The following is a 21,996-nucleotide window of genomic DNA, read 5'->3' as shown; positions in this document are numbered from 1 at the left end:
AACACTCGGTGGGCGGGTAGATTTATACTCCTCTGTTTAGCCAAAGGGTAGCATCCTTTACATGCCGTTCTGTACCTTGGTGTTTTCTTCCCCCACTTAAAAATACCATGCCTTAAAAAGTAATTTCATAATTGTACATCTAGCTTCCCCTTTCCAAGGATATTCTCTGCCCCCCCCCCTCCCCCCCGCAATTTATTTTTGGAGAGAGTGAAAGGAAGGGGAAGACGAGAGAGGGAAACATTGATGTGAGAGAGACACATTGATTGGTTGCCTCCCACAGGCACGCCGACCGGGGCCAGGGACCCCGCAACCGAGGTCTGTGCTCTTGACTGGAGTCAGTCTGAGGGCTGATGCTCTAACCCAGCGGTTCTCAACCTGTGGGTCACAACCCCTTTGGGGGTCGAACGACCCTTTCACAGGGGTCGCCTAAGACCATCGGAAAACACATACATAATTACATATTGTTTTTGTGATTAATCACTATGCTTTAATTATGTTCAATTTGTAACAATGAAAATACATCCTGCATATCAGATATTTACATGATGATTCATAACAGTAGCAACATTACAGTTATGAAGTAGCAATGAAAATAATTTTATGGTTGGGGGTCACCCCAACATGAGGAACTGTATTAAAGGGTCGCGGCATTAGGAAGGTTGAGAACCACTGCTAACCACTGAGGAAAACCCCATTCCTTTTCGCAGCTGTGCCACTAAGCTCATCACACCAAGAAATGCGAATGTTTTGTGGCATTATTTGGCCCTTGGACTGCTGCATATTTAACCGATCCATTATTAATGGGCACTTATGTTATTTCAAGTCTTGCTGTGAGGATTGCTCTACATGTGTCATTTCAGGGGCGAGGGCTGTCTAGTGTGTCATTTCAGGAGAACGTGTCTATCAGATACGTTTCCGGAGGTGTTGTTTGCGGGCTCAAAGGGAATGTGAAGACATCCCTACACCTCTCAGCATTGAGAGAGCGACAAATGCTTCCCCAGGGGCCTGGGTGCAGGGAGGCAGAGATTCAGCATGGCCTCGGGTGAGCAGCGGGTGATCGTAATAAATGGGTCCAGCCTCCCTCTCTCTCCTTCTCTCTCTCTCTCTCTCTCTCTCTCTCTCTCTCTATGTATATATATATATATGACAGGCTGGAATATATATATATGTGTGTGTGTATATATGTGTGTGTGTGTGTGTGTGTGTGTGTATTTCAGAGAGGAAGGGAGAGGGAGAGCAAGATAGAAACATCAATGATGAGAAGCATTGATTGGCTGCCTCTTGCACGCCCCCTACCGGGGATCAAGCCCCCAACCCGGGCATGTGCCCTGACCTTGGCAGCCTTTTGGTGCATGGGGACAACACCCAGCCAACTAAGCCACCCCAGCCAGGCAGGCACGAGTAATTTAAAAGAACAAATACTCCGTCTTCTTGCAGCTTGCAGTTTAGTTGGGGGAATGGAGAATGAACAAAGCACAGAAGAAAAACCACATTCCATGTCAGGGTGGTACGCTGCTCTAGGAAAGAAAAATCAGAGAAGGGGAAGGGAAATGCTAGAGTGGAGGGCAGAGTTCGAATAGGGGGCCTGGTAGCCTTGGTGGGAAGGGTAACATTTGAACAGAGGTGGTGAGGGAGGGAGGGAGGGAGCCAGTGGGTGTCTGGGGAGAAGGTGGTCCTGGCAGGGGGATGTGCAAAGCCTGGCGCTGAGTCCTCCTGGGATAATCGCTGAGGCCTCGCCACTGCCCTCACCTGAGCCACTGTCCTCCCCGTGCCTGTGCCTCCTATGGCTCCCAGTGCCGGGGCAGCTGCTAGGGAATAATAAATAAATAATAATGATAATAACAATAATAATAATAAAATACATTTGGGAGCCAGTGGTCCATCCTTATGCCTCCAGGTGGCTGCCAGCCCCTGACCATGTGCAGCTGCGAGTCGCAGATGGGCTCGGTGTGAGGTGCCATGAATTCTGGGACTGTTACCTCCAAGGGAAGCAGGGGGTGAGGGGTGGGGATGGGAAACGGAGGCTCGGATGAGTGGTTGGGGGAGGAGTTAAGAACCAACTTCGGTTCAGGTCTCTGCTCTGTCACTTACCAGTGGTGAGAGTTTGGGCTCAACCTCGGTGCCTCAGTTTCCCCAACTGAAAAGTGTGTGTGTGTATCGGGGGGGGGGTACTATTCATTGAGGGATTCAATGAGCTGTTGGTGTGTGCCTGGCTTTGGGGAAGAGAGAGGAATAATAGCCAGTGTTCCTTGAGCACCTACTGTGTGCCTGGCTCAGTTTTGAGTGCTTTGCCCATACTAAGTGCTTAAAGAACATTTTCAGGTTTGTGGGGAGATGGGCTTGGGTTCAAATCCAAACTCCTGTCTAAAGATGTCACCTTCTCCCTGGGCTTGAGAGCTCTGGGAGGTGAAGGTTTGGACCTGCACCTGGGCTCACACAGCAGGTGCACCCCCCCCCTCCCCCCTCCAGCAGCTAGCTCCCTAGTCCCTGTCTTCTCACCTGTGCGATGTGACAGGGACTTGGGCCAAGGTTCCTATTCTCACCTCTTCCATTCTGTCCAGTGCTACGTAGGTCTCCTCTCCCCATTTCCCTTTCTTCACATCTTTTAATATCACCTCCTCCTGGAAGCCTGCCTCACTCTCAGGCCAGAGGAATCCCCCATCACAGATCTGATCTTTAACTGCTCCGGCCCCTGTGTCCCGCCCCCACAGGCCGGTGGATTCCTTAAGATGGGCCGGGGCTGCCTGGGCCACTCTGTCCTACTGCTCAGCCTGGAGCCTAGGGTACAAGGGCTCCATTAATGCAGGTGGGGTGTGGAAGGAAATTGTTATCAGGTGTGATGATTGTTCATGCCTCTCGTGTATTCATTTCTCAAGTGAAACGCTCTCTAATCCCTTACCCCTCTAACCCCGTTTCTCAGCTACCAGCCACCTCTCTTTCCCGGGAACTTAGTGTGTTCGGTCCTGCCTCAGGGCCTTTGCGTATGCTGTGCCCTCAGCCCAGAACTCGCTCCTTACCCCCGTCTTTGCCTGGCTGTCTGGGTCTGTCACTCTTCTTCCCTAGAAGAGAAGCCCTAGCCTAGGCGGTTGTCGGTTTGGCCCCAGCTATGTCCCCTGAACTCAGAATAGGATAGCACCTGGTGCAGGGGAGGTGCTGAGGTTTGAGTAGGGAGTGACCAAGACCAGGTCCCACCTCACCCTGCCTCTGGGACCTCACTGGCCTTTCCCTCAGTTCCCTGATCTTCAAAGACATTGAACCTACAAAATCAGCTTCAGGCACTAAAAAACCCCCAATCTTCCTCTCCTCTCTACAGGTAGGGAAACTGAGGCCCAGAGAGTGGCAAGAACTAGCTCAGGGCCATGTAGCTCACCGGGGACAGAGCTGGGAAAAGAACCTTATCCTCCTGCCTCCTGTGGACAATGATTGCTAACGTGTGGGGCCTGCCCCAGATGAGGCTGCTTTGGGGTGACCCGGGGAGCAGGTGTCCGGTGGCACAGAGCTGCACAGACTAGCAGTGACTCCCTTTGCGGTTCATGTGTAACAGATCAAGGAGGAAGAGTCAGGTGTAGGGCGATCTTTAACACCAACCCCTGCCAATCCAACCTCTTTATGACCAAATCCTTTCAGGCTGCTGCCTTTGGCAACAGTATCCAGGGAAAATGGAAGAACTGTGTACGTATTTTCATTGTAACAGTTTTTCTGGTCACTTTCAAGGCTAGGCAGGTAGAGCCATGCATTATGGAGTAGTTTCTAGTTTTACTGGATTCTAAAGTAAATTAGGTTAAGGCAGTGATTTCCAACCCCTTTCATCTCGTGGCACTAATTACTAATTACTAAAATTCTGCGGCACACCAAAAATATATATTTTTGTTGGTCTGACAAAAAAACAGGTATAATTTTGATTGATTTACCAAAAAAAAAACAATTGCCTACCTTTTATTACTCCATAGTGACTTTAAAAAAAAAAAATCAGGTGCCTATACTTGTATTTAAGGATTTCTGGCACCAGGAGTTAACCAATTGGACATAACCTTATTATGCGGCTCTGGTGTATGACCTGCATATCTGTGGTTCAGGACAGGCCATTCACACCCCACCTATTGTTGTTTTGCCTGTTGTTGTTTTTTTCATTTAATAATCTACGGGAAAGAGGTCAGTGCCCCTGACTAAATTAGTCAGGTGTTGCATGTTTTCAAAATTCTTGGGGCACACCAGTGTGCTGCGGCACATTAGCTGAAAATCACGGGCTTAAGGGAAAGGCATGGGCCAGCTGAATGTAAGATCGAGGGGACTGGGCAGTGGTAGAAGTCCTGAGCAAGGAGGGGGCTGGTTTAGAGAGCTCCAGCTACTCACTGGGGAGCTGCTGATCAGAGAGCATGTGGCCAGAGCCATGGAAGCGGCCACAGGTGGCTCAACGTTGGGAATGGTGGAGGGCCTGGTGGGGGGCCCCAACCTAGAGGACCATGCCTAGCAGGGGCCCTGGCCCTTCTGCTCACACCGCCCCCCCCCCCCACACACACCCGTCCCCTCGCTTCTGGAGGGGTCAGTATGTTGGTGCTGGGCTGCAACAAGGAGTCTGCCGCTGGCCAGGGCAGCTTTTTATAAATTTCTGCCCTTGGGCCTGGAGTAGCGGCCCCCAGAGAGTACCTGGGTTGCAACTCAGATAGACCCTGGTGCTAATCCAGCTTGTGGACCTGTGGCTGCAGGTGGCCTGTCCTGCAAATCAGTACCTCCAGCTTTGCAAAGCCTCTTAGCCATTCATTTGTTCATTCATTTGTAGCAGTGGTTCTCAACCTTCCTAATGCCGCGACCCTTTAATACAGTTCCTCATGTTGTGGTGACCCCCAACCATAAAATTATTTTCGTTGCTACTTCATAACTGTAATGTTGCTTCTGTTATGAATCATAATGTAAATATCTCATATGCAGGATGTATTTTCATTGTTCGCGACCCACAGGTTGAGAACCGCTGATTTAGAGAGCATTTATTGAGCACCTACTCTGCCAGGCCCTGGGACCCAGCCCCACTTTCCTGGCTCCCAGTCTCCAGGAGAGCCGTCCGCAGAGCTTTCTGTGATGATAGAATTGCACTGTGTCCCCTGGGCCGGCCAGTGTGGCTCAGTGAGTGAGCGCGTGGTACCAACACTGAAAGGTCACGGTCCAGGGCACATGCTCTGGTTTCAGACTTGATCCCCAGCGGGGGTGGTGCCAGAGGCAGCCGATCAGTGTTCCTCTCTCTCTCCCCTTCTCCCTTCCTCTCTCTTGAAAATAAATAAAACGTGTATATATTTTTAAAAAGAAGTGCACCAGATCTGCACCAGTACCTTGGCCACGGGCCTCAGATGCAGGAAGCCCAGCCAGTGTGACTGAGGGACTAAATTTTGAATTTTGTTTAACTTTATTTAACTAGTCATACCTGGTTCCCTCAAGGACAGTGCTGATCTGGACAATAAACAAGGAGTAAGTACAGGGTGGGGCAAGAGTAGGTTTACAGTTGTTCATATGGAGACTAATACAATAATAAATAAATAATAATATATATATAAACGGTCTCACGTACTCACAACTCTAAATCTACCTTTGCCCCACCCTGTAATTTCAGATGAAAGCAAGTGCCAAAAAAGGAAAAAATAGAGGAAGGTGTGATAAAGGGTAATGGGGGTGCTACCTGAATTGTAGTGAGGTCAGTCGGGGTGCCTGTGAGGAGGTGATGTTTGAGGGCGGCCTGAATGGTGAGAAGGTGACAGCCATGAAAATGTGGAGGAAGGGTGTTAAAGGCCGAGGGAATAGCCTGCACAGCGGCCCTGAGGACTGCTATACCCCTGCTATAGTCACTGCTATACCCCTAGCGGCCCTCAGGACTGTGGCTGGCGTGTTGGAGAAGCAGAGAGGAGGCCGTGTTGGAGGAGCAGAGAGGAGGCGGTGTTGGAGGAGCAGAGAGGAGGCCGTGTGGCTGGAGTGGAGTGAGCAAAGGGGAAAGGGTGAGCGGGGAGGGGATGGGCAGATGGTTCAGGGCCTTGTGGGCTGTGGGGAGGGCTTGGGCTTTTACCTGGAAGGTGGGAGCCCTGGAGCCCTGGAGCCCTGTGGGTAGAGGAGGGACAGGACCCAGGACCTGACTCAGCACCCTCTGGCTGCTGCGGGGAGGACAGACTGGGGGGAGTGGGGCAAAAGCTGGAGGACCAGGGTGGAGGTGACTTAGGTCCAGGCAGGCAGTAATGGGACTAGACAAAGAAGGCACATGGAGAAAGAGGGACAAGTTCGTAAAGAATTTAAGAGGGAGACTTGGGCGTAGTATTTCCAGACCAGCAGGGTGGGCAGAGCAGATGAGGGGAGAAGAGTCAGGGCTGGCCCCTGGGTTCTAGCCCCAGCCGCTGGAAGGATGGAGCTGCCATCAGCTGAGAGGGGAGAACATGGGAAGAGCAGGTGCATCTGGGTCCAGCTGCACCTGAAGGCATCTGGATTTCTCTGGGAGGAGAGGAAGGTGGCTGGGCCTGGGGAACCTGCAGGTGAAAAAGGCAGGTGAGGAGCTGGGACCTGCCTGTAGTGGGCAGTGTGCCCACTGTGGTGTAGCTAGCAGGCAGATGTGGCGCCAGGACCGTGATGTGAGTGTGGGTGAAGTAGGCTCCTGGCCGGTTGGCACACGCTCACTGCCCCAGGTCATGAATACTGTGCTGGGAAAGGAAGCTGTCCAACCAGTTTCTCCCTCGCTCTGGATCCCAAGGGTGTGCAGTTTGGCCGTTGCCTGTAAATGAAACTTGGAGGGATTTTGGCCCCAAATGTGAGGACAATGGGACAGATTGGGAGAGGAATAGGTGTGTGTGTGGGGGGGGGGGGGGGGGGGGGCGGTCCTACCTCGGTGTGTGTGGTTTTGGCTGAGGGGGCCCCATATCAAGGTGGGTGTCAAAGGCTTAGGACATCCCAACAGAGATACTTATTGGTCGGAACTTTTGTGCAGGAAGTGACAGGCCACAGGTTCATATGTGGATGCCCCTCCCTGTGTTGTTTGTAATGTAGAACAAGTAGGAACTGATTGAACTCCGTGGGTTGGACACAGAGAAATGGTCTTATGATGGTGATCTCCATTTTCAAAAGGAAGTGCCAATGTGCACACATAGAAGTCGAGAAGGACACGGTTGGCCTCAGGACCTTTGCACTTGCTGTTTCTCCTGCCCGAGAGTCTGTTCCATAGGTGCCCGTATGTCTGGTTTGCTGACTTCACCAGGTCCTCTGAGAAGGCCGCTGGGCCCCTCCAGGCTTCTGGAGCCCCACTGTGCATTTGCTGTGGTTGGGATCTCTTAGCACTGACCAGCATTGTGCTACTGACAGTGTTGGTTTCCCTATGAGTGTCTGTCTTCCTCACTTACCTTGAGGGCAGGGGTGCTGGCTGTCATGCCCACTGCTGTGTCCCCACTTGCTTGGCACACAGTAGGTACTCAATAAATGTTTGTGGAAAGAATGAATGAAAATGACCACACGCTCACATTTTCTCTCCAGGAGAGGCTGCAATATGGGCAATTTTTATATTCTTCTTTATGCTGATTTTCTCTAAATTTTCTGCTGCGCGCGCCTATTTTATAATTAGAAGAAAAGTTATTTTGAAAAAAAAATTACCCCCCAAATGCAGCTGCAGGGGCTGACGTGATCGAGCCCCATGCTTCTCCCTAAGGACAGTTCCTCCTGGTGCATATAGAGGACATAACTGCGTGTTCAGGAGCTCCTGGGGTCAGCCCTCAAGAGCACTGGGAGGGCAAAACAGTCAGGGAGGGCTTCCCTGAGGTGGCAGAGCTCTTAACCTTCATGGTGCTCAGGCCCAAAACCCTGGAGTTGTCCTTGTGTCCCTGCTTTAATTTATGCCCCATAGTCCTTTAGAAAATTCTGTTGGCTCTGCCTTCTCAATCTATCCAGAATGTGCCCACTTCTGCCCTGCTCCCTTCCTGTGCTCCCAGCTGATTCAGCCCCCTCATTGCTGGCCTGAATATGTGCAGTCACCTCCCCTCTGGACCCCCCTAACCTCCTACAGTATGTCTTTGCAGTGGACAGGGGGCTCCTGTGAGCACTTGAGTCAGGTCCTGCTCCTCCTCTGCCCATATCCCTCCAGGGCTCCCACCTCCCAAGGGGTAAAAGCCCAAGTCCTCCCTGGGGGCCCACAAGGCCCTGTACACCTGCCCCTGTCCCCTCCCTGCCCTCACCTCCTCCCTCTATCCCCCCCTCACTCACTCTGCTCCAGCCACACAGGCCTCCTCTCTGTTCCTCTACCATCTAAGCATGGTCCTGTCCCAGGACCTTTGCATGTGCTATGCCCTCCCCTATCGCACTTCCTCCAAGCATCCATACCTCTTTCACATTCTCTCACTTCCTTCAGGTCTTCGGTAAAATGTCACTTCCTTACTCCCTGACCTTGTTTAAGACTGAAATCCTCCCCCCGCCCCCTGCTCCCCCCCCCCCCCCCCCCATTTGTCCATCTTCATAGCACTTATTGCTAACTGATCCTTGGTGTATTTTATTTCTTCTGTTTCCCTTCCATTGCCCTCGCTAGAACATCAGCTCCATGAGGGCAGGGATCTTTGTCAGACTTAGTCACTGCTATACCCCTAGTGCCTCAAACCAGTCATGGCTTATTACAGTAGGTGCTCAGAAATTGTTATTTTAAAGGGGTGGGTGGAAAAAAAGGAAAAAAAAGTGGGTGAAGATGCCTGCTTTGTGAGGAGGGTGCCGTGCGCTGTGGCCCCTGGGGAGAATAAGGTTGGTAAGGAGGTCCTGGCTGTTTATGTGAAGGTTTGCTGAGAACCTGCTGTGTTCCACGCATGCCCTCTGCTGGGTGCTGGGACCCAGTACAGGGGGTGTGCTCTGATCAAGACAGAGACCCCGCCCTGCCCTGCCCTGCCCTCGGAGGTCAGTCTGGTGGCAGAGGCAGGCCCGGGACCAGGCAGTTGAAGAATGGGGTGATTAGAGCTGTGATTGGGGACATTCAGGTTGCTGTGTGGATGGAGTCACCCAGCTGGGGTCGACCAAATGCAGGCCTCGTTCCTCGCCCAGATCTCTCCCACCCTTACCTCGAAGGTGGCTGTGTTCCCAGCCCATGTGCTCACTGCCATGCTTGGAGGCAAGAGGTCATCTCCAAGGAGACATGGGCAAGAGGCCCAGAGAGGGCAGGACTAGCTGGAGAGGGCGTGGCAGGTCTTCAGCCACCATCCCCTGGGGCCTGGACAACCCAGAGACCGGCACTTCTGCCCCAGGCGCCCTGACATCTCGATTCATTGAGTGTCTGTTGTGGGCCTGGTTCTTAATAAAGTTGGGAAAACAGGTTCTTCCTTGAGGTCACATGGGCGAGCTTGGATTCATTCCTGAGTGAATGAATGAGCCCTGTGCCTGGGCCATCAGCCTGCAAATGCAAGCAAAGCACCTACTGTGCTCCTGGTGGCATTTCCTGAGGGCCCACTGTGTACCCTGCCAAGCAGAAGGAGGTTACACTGCTTCATTTCACATCCATGTTGATACAGAGCACCTCCTGTGTGTGCCATGTGGTGCTGGGGTGCCAAGTGTAGCACCCCGTAAAGTACCTACTGTGTGCATTTCATAGTTGGGCTGTGGAAAGGGGAGATATTGGAGTATCTTGTGTTTAGCAGCACCTACTATGTGTTCTATATGGTTCACATCCATTCACAGAGAACCTACTGTGCGCTCGGGGCTTTGGGAACTCCAGGGCAGGCCTTCCCAGTGCTAGGGGAGGTGGCATTATACACTTTGTTTTGCAGAGGGGAGAACTGAGGCACAGGTTGGGAAAGGGGCAGATTGCCCCGGAGAGGTGGGGAATAGGCCCTCTGAGGCAGCCATAGCAGGGCATGGATAGAATTGTTTCTGAACCCTTATCAGGGCCTCCTCTGAGCTCCCACAGCTGCCTGCCGTCCCGGCAAGCCCGTCCTTTGCCCCACTGTGCAGTGCGCTTATTGAGGGTGGGGCCTCTGTCCAACACCGCTGTGTCCCTGGACGCTTTAAATTTGTAGCAACTTGTCCATTTCTCCTCCCCCAACCCCCGCGCCACTCCAGGCCTCCTGCAGCATTGTGGGTAAGGGCTCATCCTCTGGACCCAAACCTTGGTTCCAGTCCCTGCTCTTTTTGACCTTGGACAATGAACCTCTCTATTCCTCCGCCAACCCCTTTGGAAATGGGGGTGATGTTGGGTGAGGTGAGCGGGCACAGCGCTTAGTACACACCGGGAGCTCCATACCTATTAGCTATGGGAGTCCTCCCTCCTCCCGAGCGCTAATGGTGGGACGGGGCCAGGGATGGGAGCAGATGGGGAGCCAGCCCCCTGCCGTGGCCCTCGGCTCTCCGTTAGGGTCTCCGCCCCTCCCCAAACTCCTCTCCAAGCTCCCAGAACCCCAGGGGCCTCTGCGTTCCCTGTCTCAGCCCTGGAGTTTTCAAACCCGCACCGGGGCGGCAGCACGGCCGGGATTGGCTGCCTGGGCGGGGCCGCCCCTCCCTCTCCCCCCTCCTTCCCACCCACCCCTCCCTGCGGATCGGGTGTCTCCGGCCTGGCACGGTGGCTCCATCTGTTTCCAATCTGGGCCTGCGCTCTCCGCCCCTTCCTCAGGGTTGTGCCTAAGGTGGGGGCCTCTGCCACCGGGTCCCCATTCATCCCCCCAGACCCCAACCAAGGGGGGCAGCCTCTTTGCGCCTGCACCCCTCCCCCACCCTCTGGGGCTCTCTGTGAATGTGGGGGCGCGGCCTCTGCCATCCAACTCAGACTGGGTGGGGCTCCTTCTGCCCCTTATCCGACCTCCAGTATTTGGGTGTGTTTGGGGAGCCCTCTGCTGTTTCGGGCTTCCAGTCCCTCCATCCGTTGCCATGGCCACGATCAGCACCTGGAAGGGGAGGGGGAGCAGGATAGGGGTTCCCTGTCATCAGGTTCCCAAGGGGGGGTGTCTCAGGGTGTTCTCTCATGCATGTGCATGTGGGGGTGCAGAGTACCCTCTGGAAGGCTTTCCCCACACAGGAACCCCCTGGAGGCTTCCAGGGCCCCCTGATGGAGCTCCCCCGCTGGTCCCCCGCCCCACTTCCGTCCGGAGCCCCACCCCCGGCCCCGCCCCCAGGCCGAGCTCTTAGGGCTGCGGCCTCTCCCTGCGCGCGGTGCTAGCGCTCAGAGTGGACGCCGCTCAGAGTGGACGCGGGACCGGGGGACCGGCTGCCGCGGGGCACCCCGATCTCTGAGCTGAGCCGCGGGGTGAGTGCACCTGGGATTCTCTTGCTCCTCTAGGGCCAGTCTGCGCTCGGCTTTGTTTCCCTCCTTGTCCCCCCTCTAGGCTCCCGGGAGGGGAGGGGGTACTCCCGCGTCCCCACTCACCCGCTCCCGCTCGGGCCTGGCCCGGCCGCGCTCCAGAGTCCGCGCCAGCCCGCACTGCCCGGTGCGCCCCCGTGCAGGCCTGTCCCCCTCACTTTGGAAAACTCCTGACCGTTATGCTCCGCGGGGTCCCCTCCCCCGACTGGCCCCCAGCCCTTCTCCTCCCCCACCTCCTGGGGGCGGAGCCTGAGCTGCCAGCCCACGGCTCTCTGCTGGGGGGCTTCTGCCTCCTTCCTCGGGGACCTGGGCCTTGGAGGAGGCGGCTGGACCATGGGGGGTGGGGTGGGGGGTATGTGACTGAGATCTCTGCTCTTAGTCACCCCTAAAACTCACGGAAAGTTTCTCCATCTGTCCCTGCGCCCTTCTGGCCTGTGGATCCCAGGTTGACGCTGTGTCTCGTTGGGGCTTTAATAAACTGAGGGGTCAGGGCAAGCACATCAGCACCCACCTTCTCACCTCCCGTTCCCGACCCCAAGCTCCATGCCTTTGTACCTCCCAAACCTATGCCTCAGCAACCCCTTCTATTGCCTTAGAGTCCTGCTTCCCAAGATTCTCCTTAGTCCTGGGCCGCTCTTCAGAGGAACTTCCTGCAACTCTCCCGCCAGGGGCCCAGCCCCCCATGTCCTGCCTGCCCCTCCCCGAGTCTCACTTCTACCCCTTAAGGCTCAAGCTGACAGAGCAGATGGAAGTTGCAGCTGGCGGTGTTTGTGCTGGCCTCCCCTGCCTGCAGTGTCTCCCTCTTACCTCAGTTTCCACTTCTGCAATGGATGTGACCACAAGAATGATGTGGGTAAAGTGCCAGGTGGGGCCAGGCATGCAGTAGGCATCCAGTACATGCTGGGGCCTTGCCACGTTCTCAGGGTGGGGAGAAGGCTCCCATCCCGGAGGATGACAGGCCCATGACGGGAGCAGAGCTGTGAGGGGAGACACAGGGTGCTGGAGAAGCCCAGAGTGGGTCCTGATCCAGCCTGGGGCATTCAGGAGGGCTTCCTGGAGGAGGTGACATGGTAAGTGTGAAGGCTGAGGTTTGATGGGGAAGGAGGAAGGTTGTGCTGGGAAAGGAACAGCGTACACAAATACCCCTGTGTGAACCAGAGGCCAGTGGGGCAAGCAAGGCACTGGGGTCAGCAGTTCTGGATTTTAATGGACGTAGATGAGACCCATGGGAGGTTTTATAGCAGACACAGCCACTCCCAGTTGCAGGAGTGTGGGTCAGAGCTGATCTGAGGGTGGGTCCTGGGATGGGGGGGATCTGTGGCTTCAGCTTGAAGGATGAGTTGACAGGTGGACCAGCTGGGGAAGGGTATACCTGTGAGATGGACTCAGTTAAGAAAGGCCCAGAGGCCCCAGGCAGACCACTGCATTCTGGGAACAGTGGGAAACTTTGGGAAGGTCCCAGAACACTGAGCGGAGGAGCTGGGGAGCCCTGGAGGGTAGAGGTGCGCCAGGATCTTGGTATCTCAAGCTCCTCTACGAAGCCAGTGTGGGGACAGACATGCTGGTAGGAGCAAGCCTGGCAGCCTGGGCACTCGGGGAGTGCAGGCTCTGGCTTCGAATGAGAACCAGTCTCTGACTTGTTCTCCCAGCCCCTTCCATGCTGGGTGACCCTTGGCAAACAGCAGCCCCTCTCTGAGCTTCAGTTTCCTCAAATGTCAAACAGAAGGAAGCTCACGGAGCATGTCAGAGGGCTTGGCACACGGGGACATCTAGCTGGGCTTACTGATTCCCCCCTCTGGGGCTCGCCCTTCCACTCCTGATCTTGGGACAGCCCCTGATACAAATCGGTAGTCAAAGGCAGCTCCCTCGCCCCAGTTCTGGAAGGTGGTGGGGCCGGCCTAACTCTGAGCGTTTCCCAGTGGGGGGCGTGGAGGCCCACCAGTGACTCAGAGCTAGAGCTTGGACCCTGCTGGGCAATTTGGGGGCACATTATCCAGCGAGGCCGGCTCCTGCCCTTGAGGGGCTTTGGGGCTTTGTCCTGAGGAAAGTCTCCTGGCCCAGAAGGGAGGCGGTGGGGAGGGAGAGTGCAGGGGTGGGTGTGAGGGCGGAGAGGTGGCCCAGCCCCAGGTGTCCTCGGCCCCACTGCCCACTGCCAGCATCACCAGCTTCCCTTCCCCGGGCCAAGGCCGTGGGACGTCTCCTGAGGGTTAGAGTTGCGCAGGATGAACACTCAGGTGCGGCAGAGAGAGGCCCTGGGCAGCCTCAGGCCCCAGGAGACCCCGCCTCGGCGGGTGACATAGAGCCTGTGGGCTTCGCAGTCCTGGGTCATAATCACCCCTTTATGCTCCCTGCTCTGCGTGGGTACACAAGGCCGGCTCATGGATCGCGTGACCCACGCCCCGGCGCCTGGCTGGAATGGGCGCCCACTCGTCCCCCGTTAGCACAGGCTGGGGTCCCCCAGTGGCTGCCCAGCAGACTGTATGAGGCCCTGAGAGGGTCGTTCACGTTCCCGAGATCCCAGTGGCCAAGGAAGGACAGTCATGTGATTAAATATGGGCTCTGGACTCAAGGTCCAGAGGAACCAGGACCCAGCTGGGGACCTGGGCAAGTGCCTAAGGCCTCCTCTGTGAGCCTCAGTTTCCTCATCTTTGAAAGGGGAGCATACCCCTCCCCCCCAAAACTGGCTGCTGGGAGCAGATGGTGGACAAGCTCAGCACCTGGCACACAGAGAGCTGACAGCTGGGCAGGACCCTCCCTGGACCCTGGTTCCAGGTCCCGGGGCTGCTCCTTTCCTTCCTCTCCACCCCTGGCCGAGCCTCATTTGCTGCCCGTTACTCCCTACAGCTCCCACCAGAGGCTATTCCCGTCTTCACAGCCACACCATCTTCCGGGAACTCGGGGACTGTGGTATCCCGCAGCCCCAAGGCGCCTGTCTCAGTTTCCCTTTCTTGCAGTGGCAGGGCTGGTGCCCCAGGCTGCTTTCCTGAAGGAGGCGCAGGGAGACTTGGCTGGATGCCAACCTGGCCACGTCTCTTCCTGCCCAGAGCTGCCTGGGGCTCCTTGCTGTCCTGTGTTTCTGCCCTAATCTCTTCCCATCTCTCTCCTAGGGCCTCTAGGTACTGCTTCTTGCTATTTCTTGCTGTTGGATGACACCCACTCCCATTTCCATTCACCTTTTAGTTCTTTGCCAAGTAATAATATTAACATTAAACCTGGAGGCAGAGAGATCCAGGCAAGGGAACAGCCAGTGCAAAGGTCCTGGGGCAGGACCATACCTGTTTGTTGGAGAAACAGTGAGGAGGCCATTGTGGTTGGAGCAGGTGAGCGAGTGGGGAGAGGGCAGGGAGGGACAGGGGCAGGTCCTGCAGGACCTTCTGGGTTGGGGGAGGACTTGGGCTTTTACCCCAAGGAAGGTGGGTAGCCCAGAAGGGCTGTGGACAGAGGGATGGGATGTGACCCAGGAGCTCACAGGGGTCCTTTGGCTTTGGGGTGAGGACAGGCTATGGGGGTGAGGGTGCGGGTGCATTGGCCCAGGTGGGTGATGATGGAGCTGGACCAGGAAGAGGCAAAAGTAACCGTGGGCATATTTGGGATAGGTTTTGAAGGCAGAGCCGACAGGACTTGTTCTATTCTCCCCAGGTCCCTTGCAGATGACCCCACACTCGGGGACTCTTAGAAAGCAGGAGGGTCGTGGCTTTGCAGGGTCTTAACCTCTGTCATAGCAAGTTCCTCCCGAGTTCACGGGGGCTGAAGAGGCATTGTCACTGTCCATCTCCTGAGGGGTGACTGACCCTCTCCTCTCTGATTCTGTCCTGGGTGCCACCCTCATTCCAACTTCATCATCCAGGCCTCGAAAGCTCCCAACGCTGTCCTCTCCCTCCCCACAGCAGACCCCAGCAGGCTGGGTTAGAGGGAGCTGGGAGCTCCTGGCCCGGCCCGCCTGCACCTGGATTAGCCCATCCTGCCCGGACATCAGAAGGCACGGGCCCAGCAAGGCCGGGGCTGCAGGAGCCAGGGGGTAATGGGAGCTGCCTTGTTTAGAAGGCGCTACCCCTGGCTCCCATGGGCTGTGGAGAGTGGGTAGCCCAGAGGGCTGTGGACAGAGGAGGGATGGGCTGTAGCTCAGGCCTCCCCTATACCAGGCCTTCCCTGCAGGTGGCCCCTGCCCTTGCCAGCTGGTATCCTAGGTGGGGAGACTGAGGCTGGAATAGGGATGTCACTCCCCTGGGGGCCCATGGTAGGCTGGGCAGCCCTGCATTCAAGCCCCTCGGTGCTGCAGGCTGCTGTGCTGCCTTGGTTTCCCCAGAGGCTTGCTGAGGTCCCACCCAGCTAACCAAAGTGGTCTGGGCCTGAGCCCTCTCCCCAGATGTGGTCAAGCAGATGTGCATCTGTGGGTGGGGCCAGCTGCTGTGGTCGGCCTGGCCTCAGTGGGGCCTCCACCTTCCTCATCGGCCACTTTTACTCTTAAAGGTCCCATGGCTGGGGTTCAGAGCAAGGGGCTGTGCTCGAGTTCCAGTTTCCCCCTTGCCCAGTCCCCAACTGGTTGTGTCTGAGTGTGTATTATAGTCTGTGTACATGCCTGTCTGCATGTATGTGTGGATGAGGGGATCTGGCTTTGTAATTCTGGATTACTGTCTGGCTGGGTGGAAGCGTGGTGTGCTGTGTGGCCTGTCTCTGTAGCCTGACTGTGTGCACGCATCTCAGTCTGGGGTCTGTGTGTTAGTTTACCTTCCCGTGTACCGCAGATCTCTGACCTGATTCCATATTTATATTTCGCTGCAGCCCAATCATATACCTGTATTGCTTGCCTGACTGTGACCCTGTGTGTGTCTGTTCTCTGGCTGTGTCTCTGATCTGACTGTGCTAGTGGTCTGACTGTGTATGTGTATTGTCTGCCCCACCGTGACCCTACCTGTGTATTTTGTCTGACTGTGTTTGTCTGAGGCCTGATTTTGTTCCTGTCTGTGTTTGTGGTCTGACTGTGTGCAAGTTTTCTTTGCCTGCCTGTGACCCTGTGTGAGTTTCTTGTCTGCTGTGTGTCTGTGGCCTCTCTGTGGACCTGTGCATCTCTGATCTGCCTGTGCTGGCGGCCTGGCCATGTACGCGTAGTCCCTGCCCCACTGTGATGCTGTGTGTGTATGTTATCTGACTGCGTGTGCCTGAGATCTAATTTTGTGCCTGCCTGTGTTAGTGGTCTGACTACGCGCACATTTTATTTGTCTGACTTTGCGTGTGGCCCCATCTCTGTTGCCTGACTGTGCAGCCATCTGTGGCTGTTTCTGGTCTCCCTGTCTGTCTGTGGTCTGACTGAGTGCCTGTCTATGGTTTGACTGGGTAGATTCCTTCTTTGAGTCTGTTCTGATTGCACGTCAGTTACGAGTCTGACTGTGTGCAGCTTGAGCCCCTCTACCTCTACCCCCCATCCCAGCTTCCTCACCCTCTACCCTGGGTCATGACCTGCCACCACCCAGTCTCCCCTGGGGCCGCTCCATGGCTGGGCGAGGTGACCGCAGCAGGGTATTTTGGGAGCCAGATGATAGGGGCTGCCCCGTCATTATGTGGCACTCGACCCTGTAGCCATGGCCCAGACACACCCAGAGTGCAGCCTGGGGTGGGTGCAGGGCTGCCCTGGCCAAAGGGCCTTATCCTTGGCTCTCTCCCTGCCCCCCCAACCCTCTGCCGTGACTCTGGCCAAAGTGGAGACTGGGGAGGGGGCCCGCCAGGGTTCTACTCTTGCAACAAGGGATCCTTCTGCCTTTAGAAGAGTTTAGGTTCTTGTGGGAGAAACAGACGCTGTGTGATTCACATTCCATTTAATTTACCAACTAGGGTATATGTTGTGGAGGATGGTCTTAGTCATTTCTGAGGCCGTGGGATGTGGAATGAGGTGGGGGGCTGACCTTCGAGGGGCAAGGAGGATTCCAGGGGAAGTGACAATTGAGCTGAGACTTGTCATGTGTTGGGAGGGAGGGGGACAGCATTTCTGGCCAAGGGCACAGCAGGGGCAAAGGCTTGTAGGGGAGACTGGGCTCAGGCGGTGTGGCTGTCAGCAGGAGTGGCTTCCTCCGGGAGCGGCGGGAGCCACAGCAGGTGGGAAAGCAGGGCAGAACCAACAGGTGTGTGCTCAGAGGATCTGACGTGGCCGAACGGGCCGGATCGTAGGACAGTGGGCAGGGTTAGCTGGAACCTCATCCTGCCGGAGATCCAGGCTATGCGGGAGAGAAATTGGGTGTTCAGAGCACATGCTAGAGCTGGTGTTCAATTCTGGTGTGGGGCTTGGCTGGAGTCAGGGCTTCTGTCCAGATCTGGGGTTCAGTCTGGTGTTGGGACTCAGCGGGGTGTGGGGGCTGTGGCAGTTTGGGCTGCTATAACAATAGCAGAGACTGGGTGGCTTATAAACAACAGACATTTATTTCTCACCGTTCTGCGAGCTGGAGGTGCAAAGTCAACGTGCGGGCACGTCTGAGGTCTGGTGTCTGGTGAGAGTCCAGCTCCCGGTTCATAGACATTGGCTTCTTGCTGTGTCCTCACCGTGTGGAAGGGGTGAGGGAACTCTCTGGAGCCTCTGTCATCAGGGCACTAATCCCATTCAGGAGGGCTCCACCCTCATGACCTAATCTTCACCCAAAGGCCCCGCCTCCTAATACCATCACATTGTGGGTTAGGATTCCAACATGCCTTTGGGGCAGGGACACAAACGTTCCGTCTGTCTGTCGTCGGGGCTCAGCACTTTCTCTCCACCCGTCATCACCCTAGGTCCCTCCCCCATCATCCTGTAATCCTGTCTTCCCCATCCTGTGACCCTTCTGCTGCCCCCTTCCTCCTGCTGCCTCCCCCAGGAAGGCCTCCCGGATTCCCCTGCTCTTCTCTCACGGCCCCTCCCTTGTTTCTGCAGACGCTGCCTCATCTGACGATTGGCTCGGCTCGAGTCCTCTCTGTGAGGGACTGGGGCCATCCCCCCCTCCAGGGTGGAGGTTGGAGGTTGCAGGTCACTGCCAAGCATGGCGCCTGCCTGGGGCCCTGGTGTGGCGTCTGTGATTGGTACCGTGGGCCTCCTTGTGGTCTTGCTGGTCGGAGGCTGCGCAGCAGAAGGTAAGAGCTCGGTTCAGGGTGTGCGGGTGTCTGAGTACGCATTTATGTGTGCTTGTGGGAATGCTTTTCCTCCCCAGGGCTCTGGTTTTGCCAAGTGGAGCCTCTGTGCTCCATGAATGTTACTGAGTAAAATGCCTACTATGCACTGAGGCCTGAGAGATTCAGAGGTAACCAATAACGATGGTGTTATTAAAGCAATAACAGTAATGATGATAATGTCTGCTTCCCCAGCATCAACTCTGCACCAAGCCCAGAGCTAAATACAGACTTACCTGCTTCATCTCCCTCCAGCCTCTCAAAACCCAGCATGCCAATTCTATTACCTTCCATATTTTCCCATGAGGGAAACCTAAGGCTCAGAGTAGGCAGGGACTTAATTGAAGTCCTCACTCCTGAGTGAGCCAAAGAGTTACCTTCCCTTGCTGCAGGTAGAAACACCAGCACCCAGGTGGCAGACACACAGGCATCCAAACCTTTCCAGGCAGAGCCAGGGGAGGCTTCTTAGGAAAGAGAGGGCATTGGAAGTGAGGCTTTGTGGGTTTGTAGGAGTTTGCTGGTGGAAAGGGCATTCCTGGTAAAGGTGTTAATACATGGAGGTGAGGAAAGAAATAGGTGCAGTTTGGAGATGGGCAAGGCTACGTTTCTGGCAGTCACATGAATGGGATGAGAGTCAGTTGTGGGCCCAGCACCAAGATCCGACCCACTATGAAGGGTCTAGAGGAGGCATCACTCAGACCCATGGGGACACAGTGTCAGGCCAGAGGGAAAGAAACGGGTCTTTGATCAGGCTGGTTTTGCTGAAGACCTGCTGTGTGACCTTGGGCTAGTGACTCAGCTGCCATTTCCTCCTTGATAGAATGAGACTCATAACATTATCCCTGTCCCACCAGCATTCTTGTGACAGACACATGATAAACCCTCTATGCTGCATGGCACATAGTAGGCCCACAATCCCACGTTACCACAGCATAGTAGTTATTGCTGCTAGATAAGAACACCAGAGACACACACAGCTGTCTCGTCCATTGGTGCTTTTTCTCGTTTTCACATTGTTTTTTATTAAGTGCCTAACACATCAGATCAACCACCATAATCTGATGAGATGAATGCTGTTATCACCATCCCGGTTGTACAGATGGGGAAACTGAGGCACACCCAGGTTACAGTACAGCCAAGAAGTGGCCATGCTCAGATTTGAACCTGGGCTGCCTGGCCCCCGAGCGTGAGTTCCCCACCTTGGTATGAAACTGCCTCCAGTCCAAAGTCCGGGCGTGGCTGGGCTGTGATGTGTGCAGTCCCCGCCAGGGCAGGGCCTGCGCCTTCCTGGGCTCTATTCCCCCGCAGTGGGAATGGCCTCTTTTCAGGGCACTAATTCCATTCAGGAGGGCTCCACCCTCATGACCTAGTCATCACCCAGAGGCCCTAAGAATTTTTAGTTTTTCATTCATTATTTAACAGGGTTTCTCCCTGTGGGCACTGCTGACATTGAGGCCTGGTCATTCTTTGGGGGGGGTTGAGCAGCATTCTTGGCCCCACCCACTCGATGCCAGGAGCACCCCCAATGTGACAACTACAGATGTCTGCCGACAAAAACGCGCCCCCCCCCCCCGCCCCCCCAGTTGAGAACCACTGATTTAACTACACTGGTTGGATAAATACGTATCTACTGCTCGCCATTTTGCTCCACTGATAATTGCCAGCCTTGGCCTTGGTGGAGCTGAGCTCATCCCCGTTTTCAGGTGGGGAACCTGGGGCCACAAAGTGGCCATTGTGATGAGGGATGGAGATCACAGACTTCTAGTCCTGGGCTCGAATCCTGGCTCGATCATGTGCCCTGGGAGGGACTGTGTTCTCATTCATATAAGCACCTACCCTGTGTCAGGCACCGGATTAAACACCGAGACAAAGCAAACATCTCACCCCTTAGGGAGCGGCTGACCTGGCCTGGGAGGGAGGGTGGTGGACGAGCCCAGGAGCAAGATAAGCGGGAGATGAGGGCATGGGGGCGGGGAGGTCACAGTGAGTAGGTGCCATCTGTGCAGAGGCCTGAAGGAGCTGAGGAGTGCCGCTCACAAGGGCCTGGGGAAGTGCCCCAAGCAGAGGGAATAGCCTGTGCCAAGGCCCGAGGCAGGGCCCAGCCTGGTTTGTTGGAGAAACAGCCAGGAGGTCTGTGTGGCTGGAGCAGGGAGAGGAAGTGAGGGCAGGGAGGGGAGGGGTAGGCTGTGCAGAGCTGTGGGGCTTGGGGAGGCCTGGGCTTTATCTCTAGGGAGGTGGAAGCCCTGGAGGGCTCTGGGTAGAGGAGGGGCTGCAGCTGACTCACTGGCACCCTCTGGTGGCTCCTGTGGGGAGGACAGACCATTGTGAGCGACCTTAGGAGCTGAGGGACCAGGTGGGCGATATGGGTGTGACCCAGGATGTCAGCACCTGGCGTGTAGCAGGAGCTGGCTCAGTGGGTGTTCCCTTTGTGAGCCCTTAGTTATTATTACTGTGTGACTTTAGGTGTTGATAGTGGGCTAGATGCAAACCCAGGTCTCCATCTTCAGGGCTGGGTCATCGCAACCCCAGTAGGTGGGTCTGTTTAGCAGGAGCCCTGCCATCTAGGGCCCTGCAGGGGAGCGATGGGCACCTAGATTGGCACTGCTGGCTTCAGGGATTGGCCGAGGTCCTCAGGGAGAGATTTGAGGTGGGGCTGTCAGGCTGCACAGAGCCTGGGGGAGCAGCCAGCACCAGGACAAGGGATTTCTGCTGTGGAAGTGGCTCCTGGTCCTGTGGGGCCTTCCCAGGATGCTGTGGGCCGGCCCAGGCAGAGTTGAAGAGGACAGTGGGTGGGTCTCTGGATCTGGCACCAGATTCTTCTCTGCGGAATCTGAAGTGGAAAAACAGAAATCAGGCCTTTCCCAGCCTCCATGCTGTTGGCATCACCACTCGGAACCTCAGTTTCTTCATCTAAGAAATGGGGCCTCTGGAGTGCTCTCAGTAATGAAGACCCACAGCCCCAGTTATCAAGCCTGCTGTTTGCAGGGCTTGGGAGCCAGATAGGGCCGGTTGGAATCCAAGCTCTTTGCCCATCACGCGCTGGGTGACCCCTGGCGAGTTACTCACCCTTTCTGAACCTCAGTTTTGCCCGTCTGTGAAATGGGTAGAAGAATAGTGCTCAGCCCCACCAGGCCTAGCACAAAATGAGCGCTTGCTGGCACAAACTGCAGCTATACCCAGTGCATATTTCTTGGGTCCCGGGCTCCTTTGCCAAGAAGAAGAGGGGAGAGAATGAGAGAATCCGAGCACCCACAGGAATTTTCTAGTGGTGGATTCAGTGGCTAGAGAGCTCTCCTGGGCTGGCTGGGATCTTGGAGCCACCAGGAGAGCCCGAGAAGGCGTCTGGCAGGGAGGGGGAGCCCAGGAGCGAGTAGGCAGCTTCATCGGGCCTGGTGTTAATACGCATCAAAGTCAAGAGCCCCATTTTCTCAGGGGTCACTGGACACAGAGGAGGTATGATGGGGTCCCGGAGAGTGGGCTCCCGTACCCACCCCGCCCTGTGGCACATAGCCGGGTATTTCAGCCCAGTGGGATCAGGGCTGTGATGGGGACATCAGGCAGTGGTGGGGACAAAGGGGTTCCTGACCCAG

General features: G+C 55.7%; 1 protein-coding gene across 1 annotated transcript in view; it reads left to right on the top strand.

Annotated features, from left to right (window-relative positions):
• PTPRS (protein tyrosine phosphatase receptor type S) overlaps positions 1-21,996 on the top strand; it is a 100,663-nt gene that overhangs the window by 21,487 nt on the left and 57,180 nt on the right. The window contains 1 exon segment of the mRNA XM_070415882.1: positions 18,174-18,370. Within this exon segment, the coding sequence (XP_070271983.1) occupies positions 18,280-18,370 (91 nt within the window). The 5' untranslated portion in view covers positions 18,174-18,279.

This window comes from Myotis yumanensis, unplaced genomic scaffold (assembly GCF_028538775.1).
Source record: "Myotis yumanensis isolate MYYU_CA2020_CCGP unplaced genomic scaffold, mMyoYum1.0.hap1 SCAF_5, whole genome shotgun sequence".
In the NCBI taxonomy this organism is placed as follows: domain Eukaryota; kingdom Metazoa; phylum Chordata; class Mammalia; order Chiroptera; family Vespertilionidae; genus Myotis; species Myotis yumanensis.
Note: the sequence above shows the minus strand (reverse complement) of the source record. Positions and strands in the feature narration are given on the sequence as shown.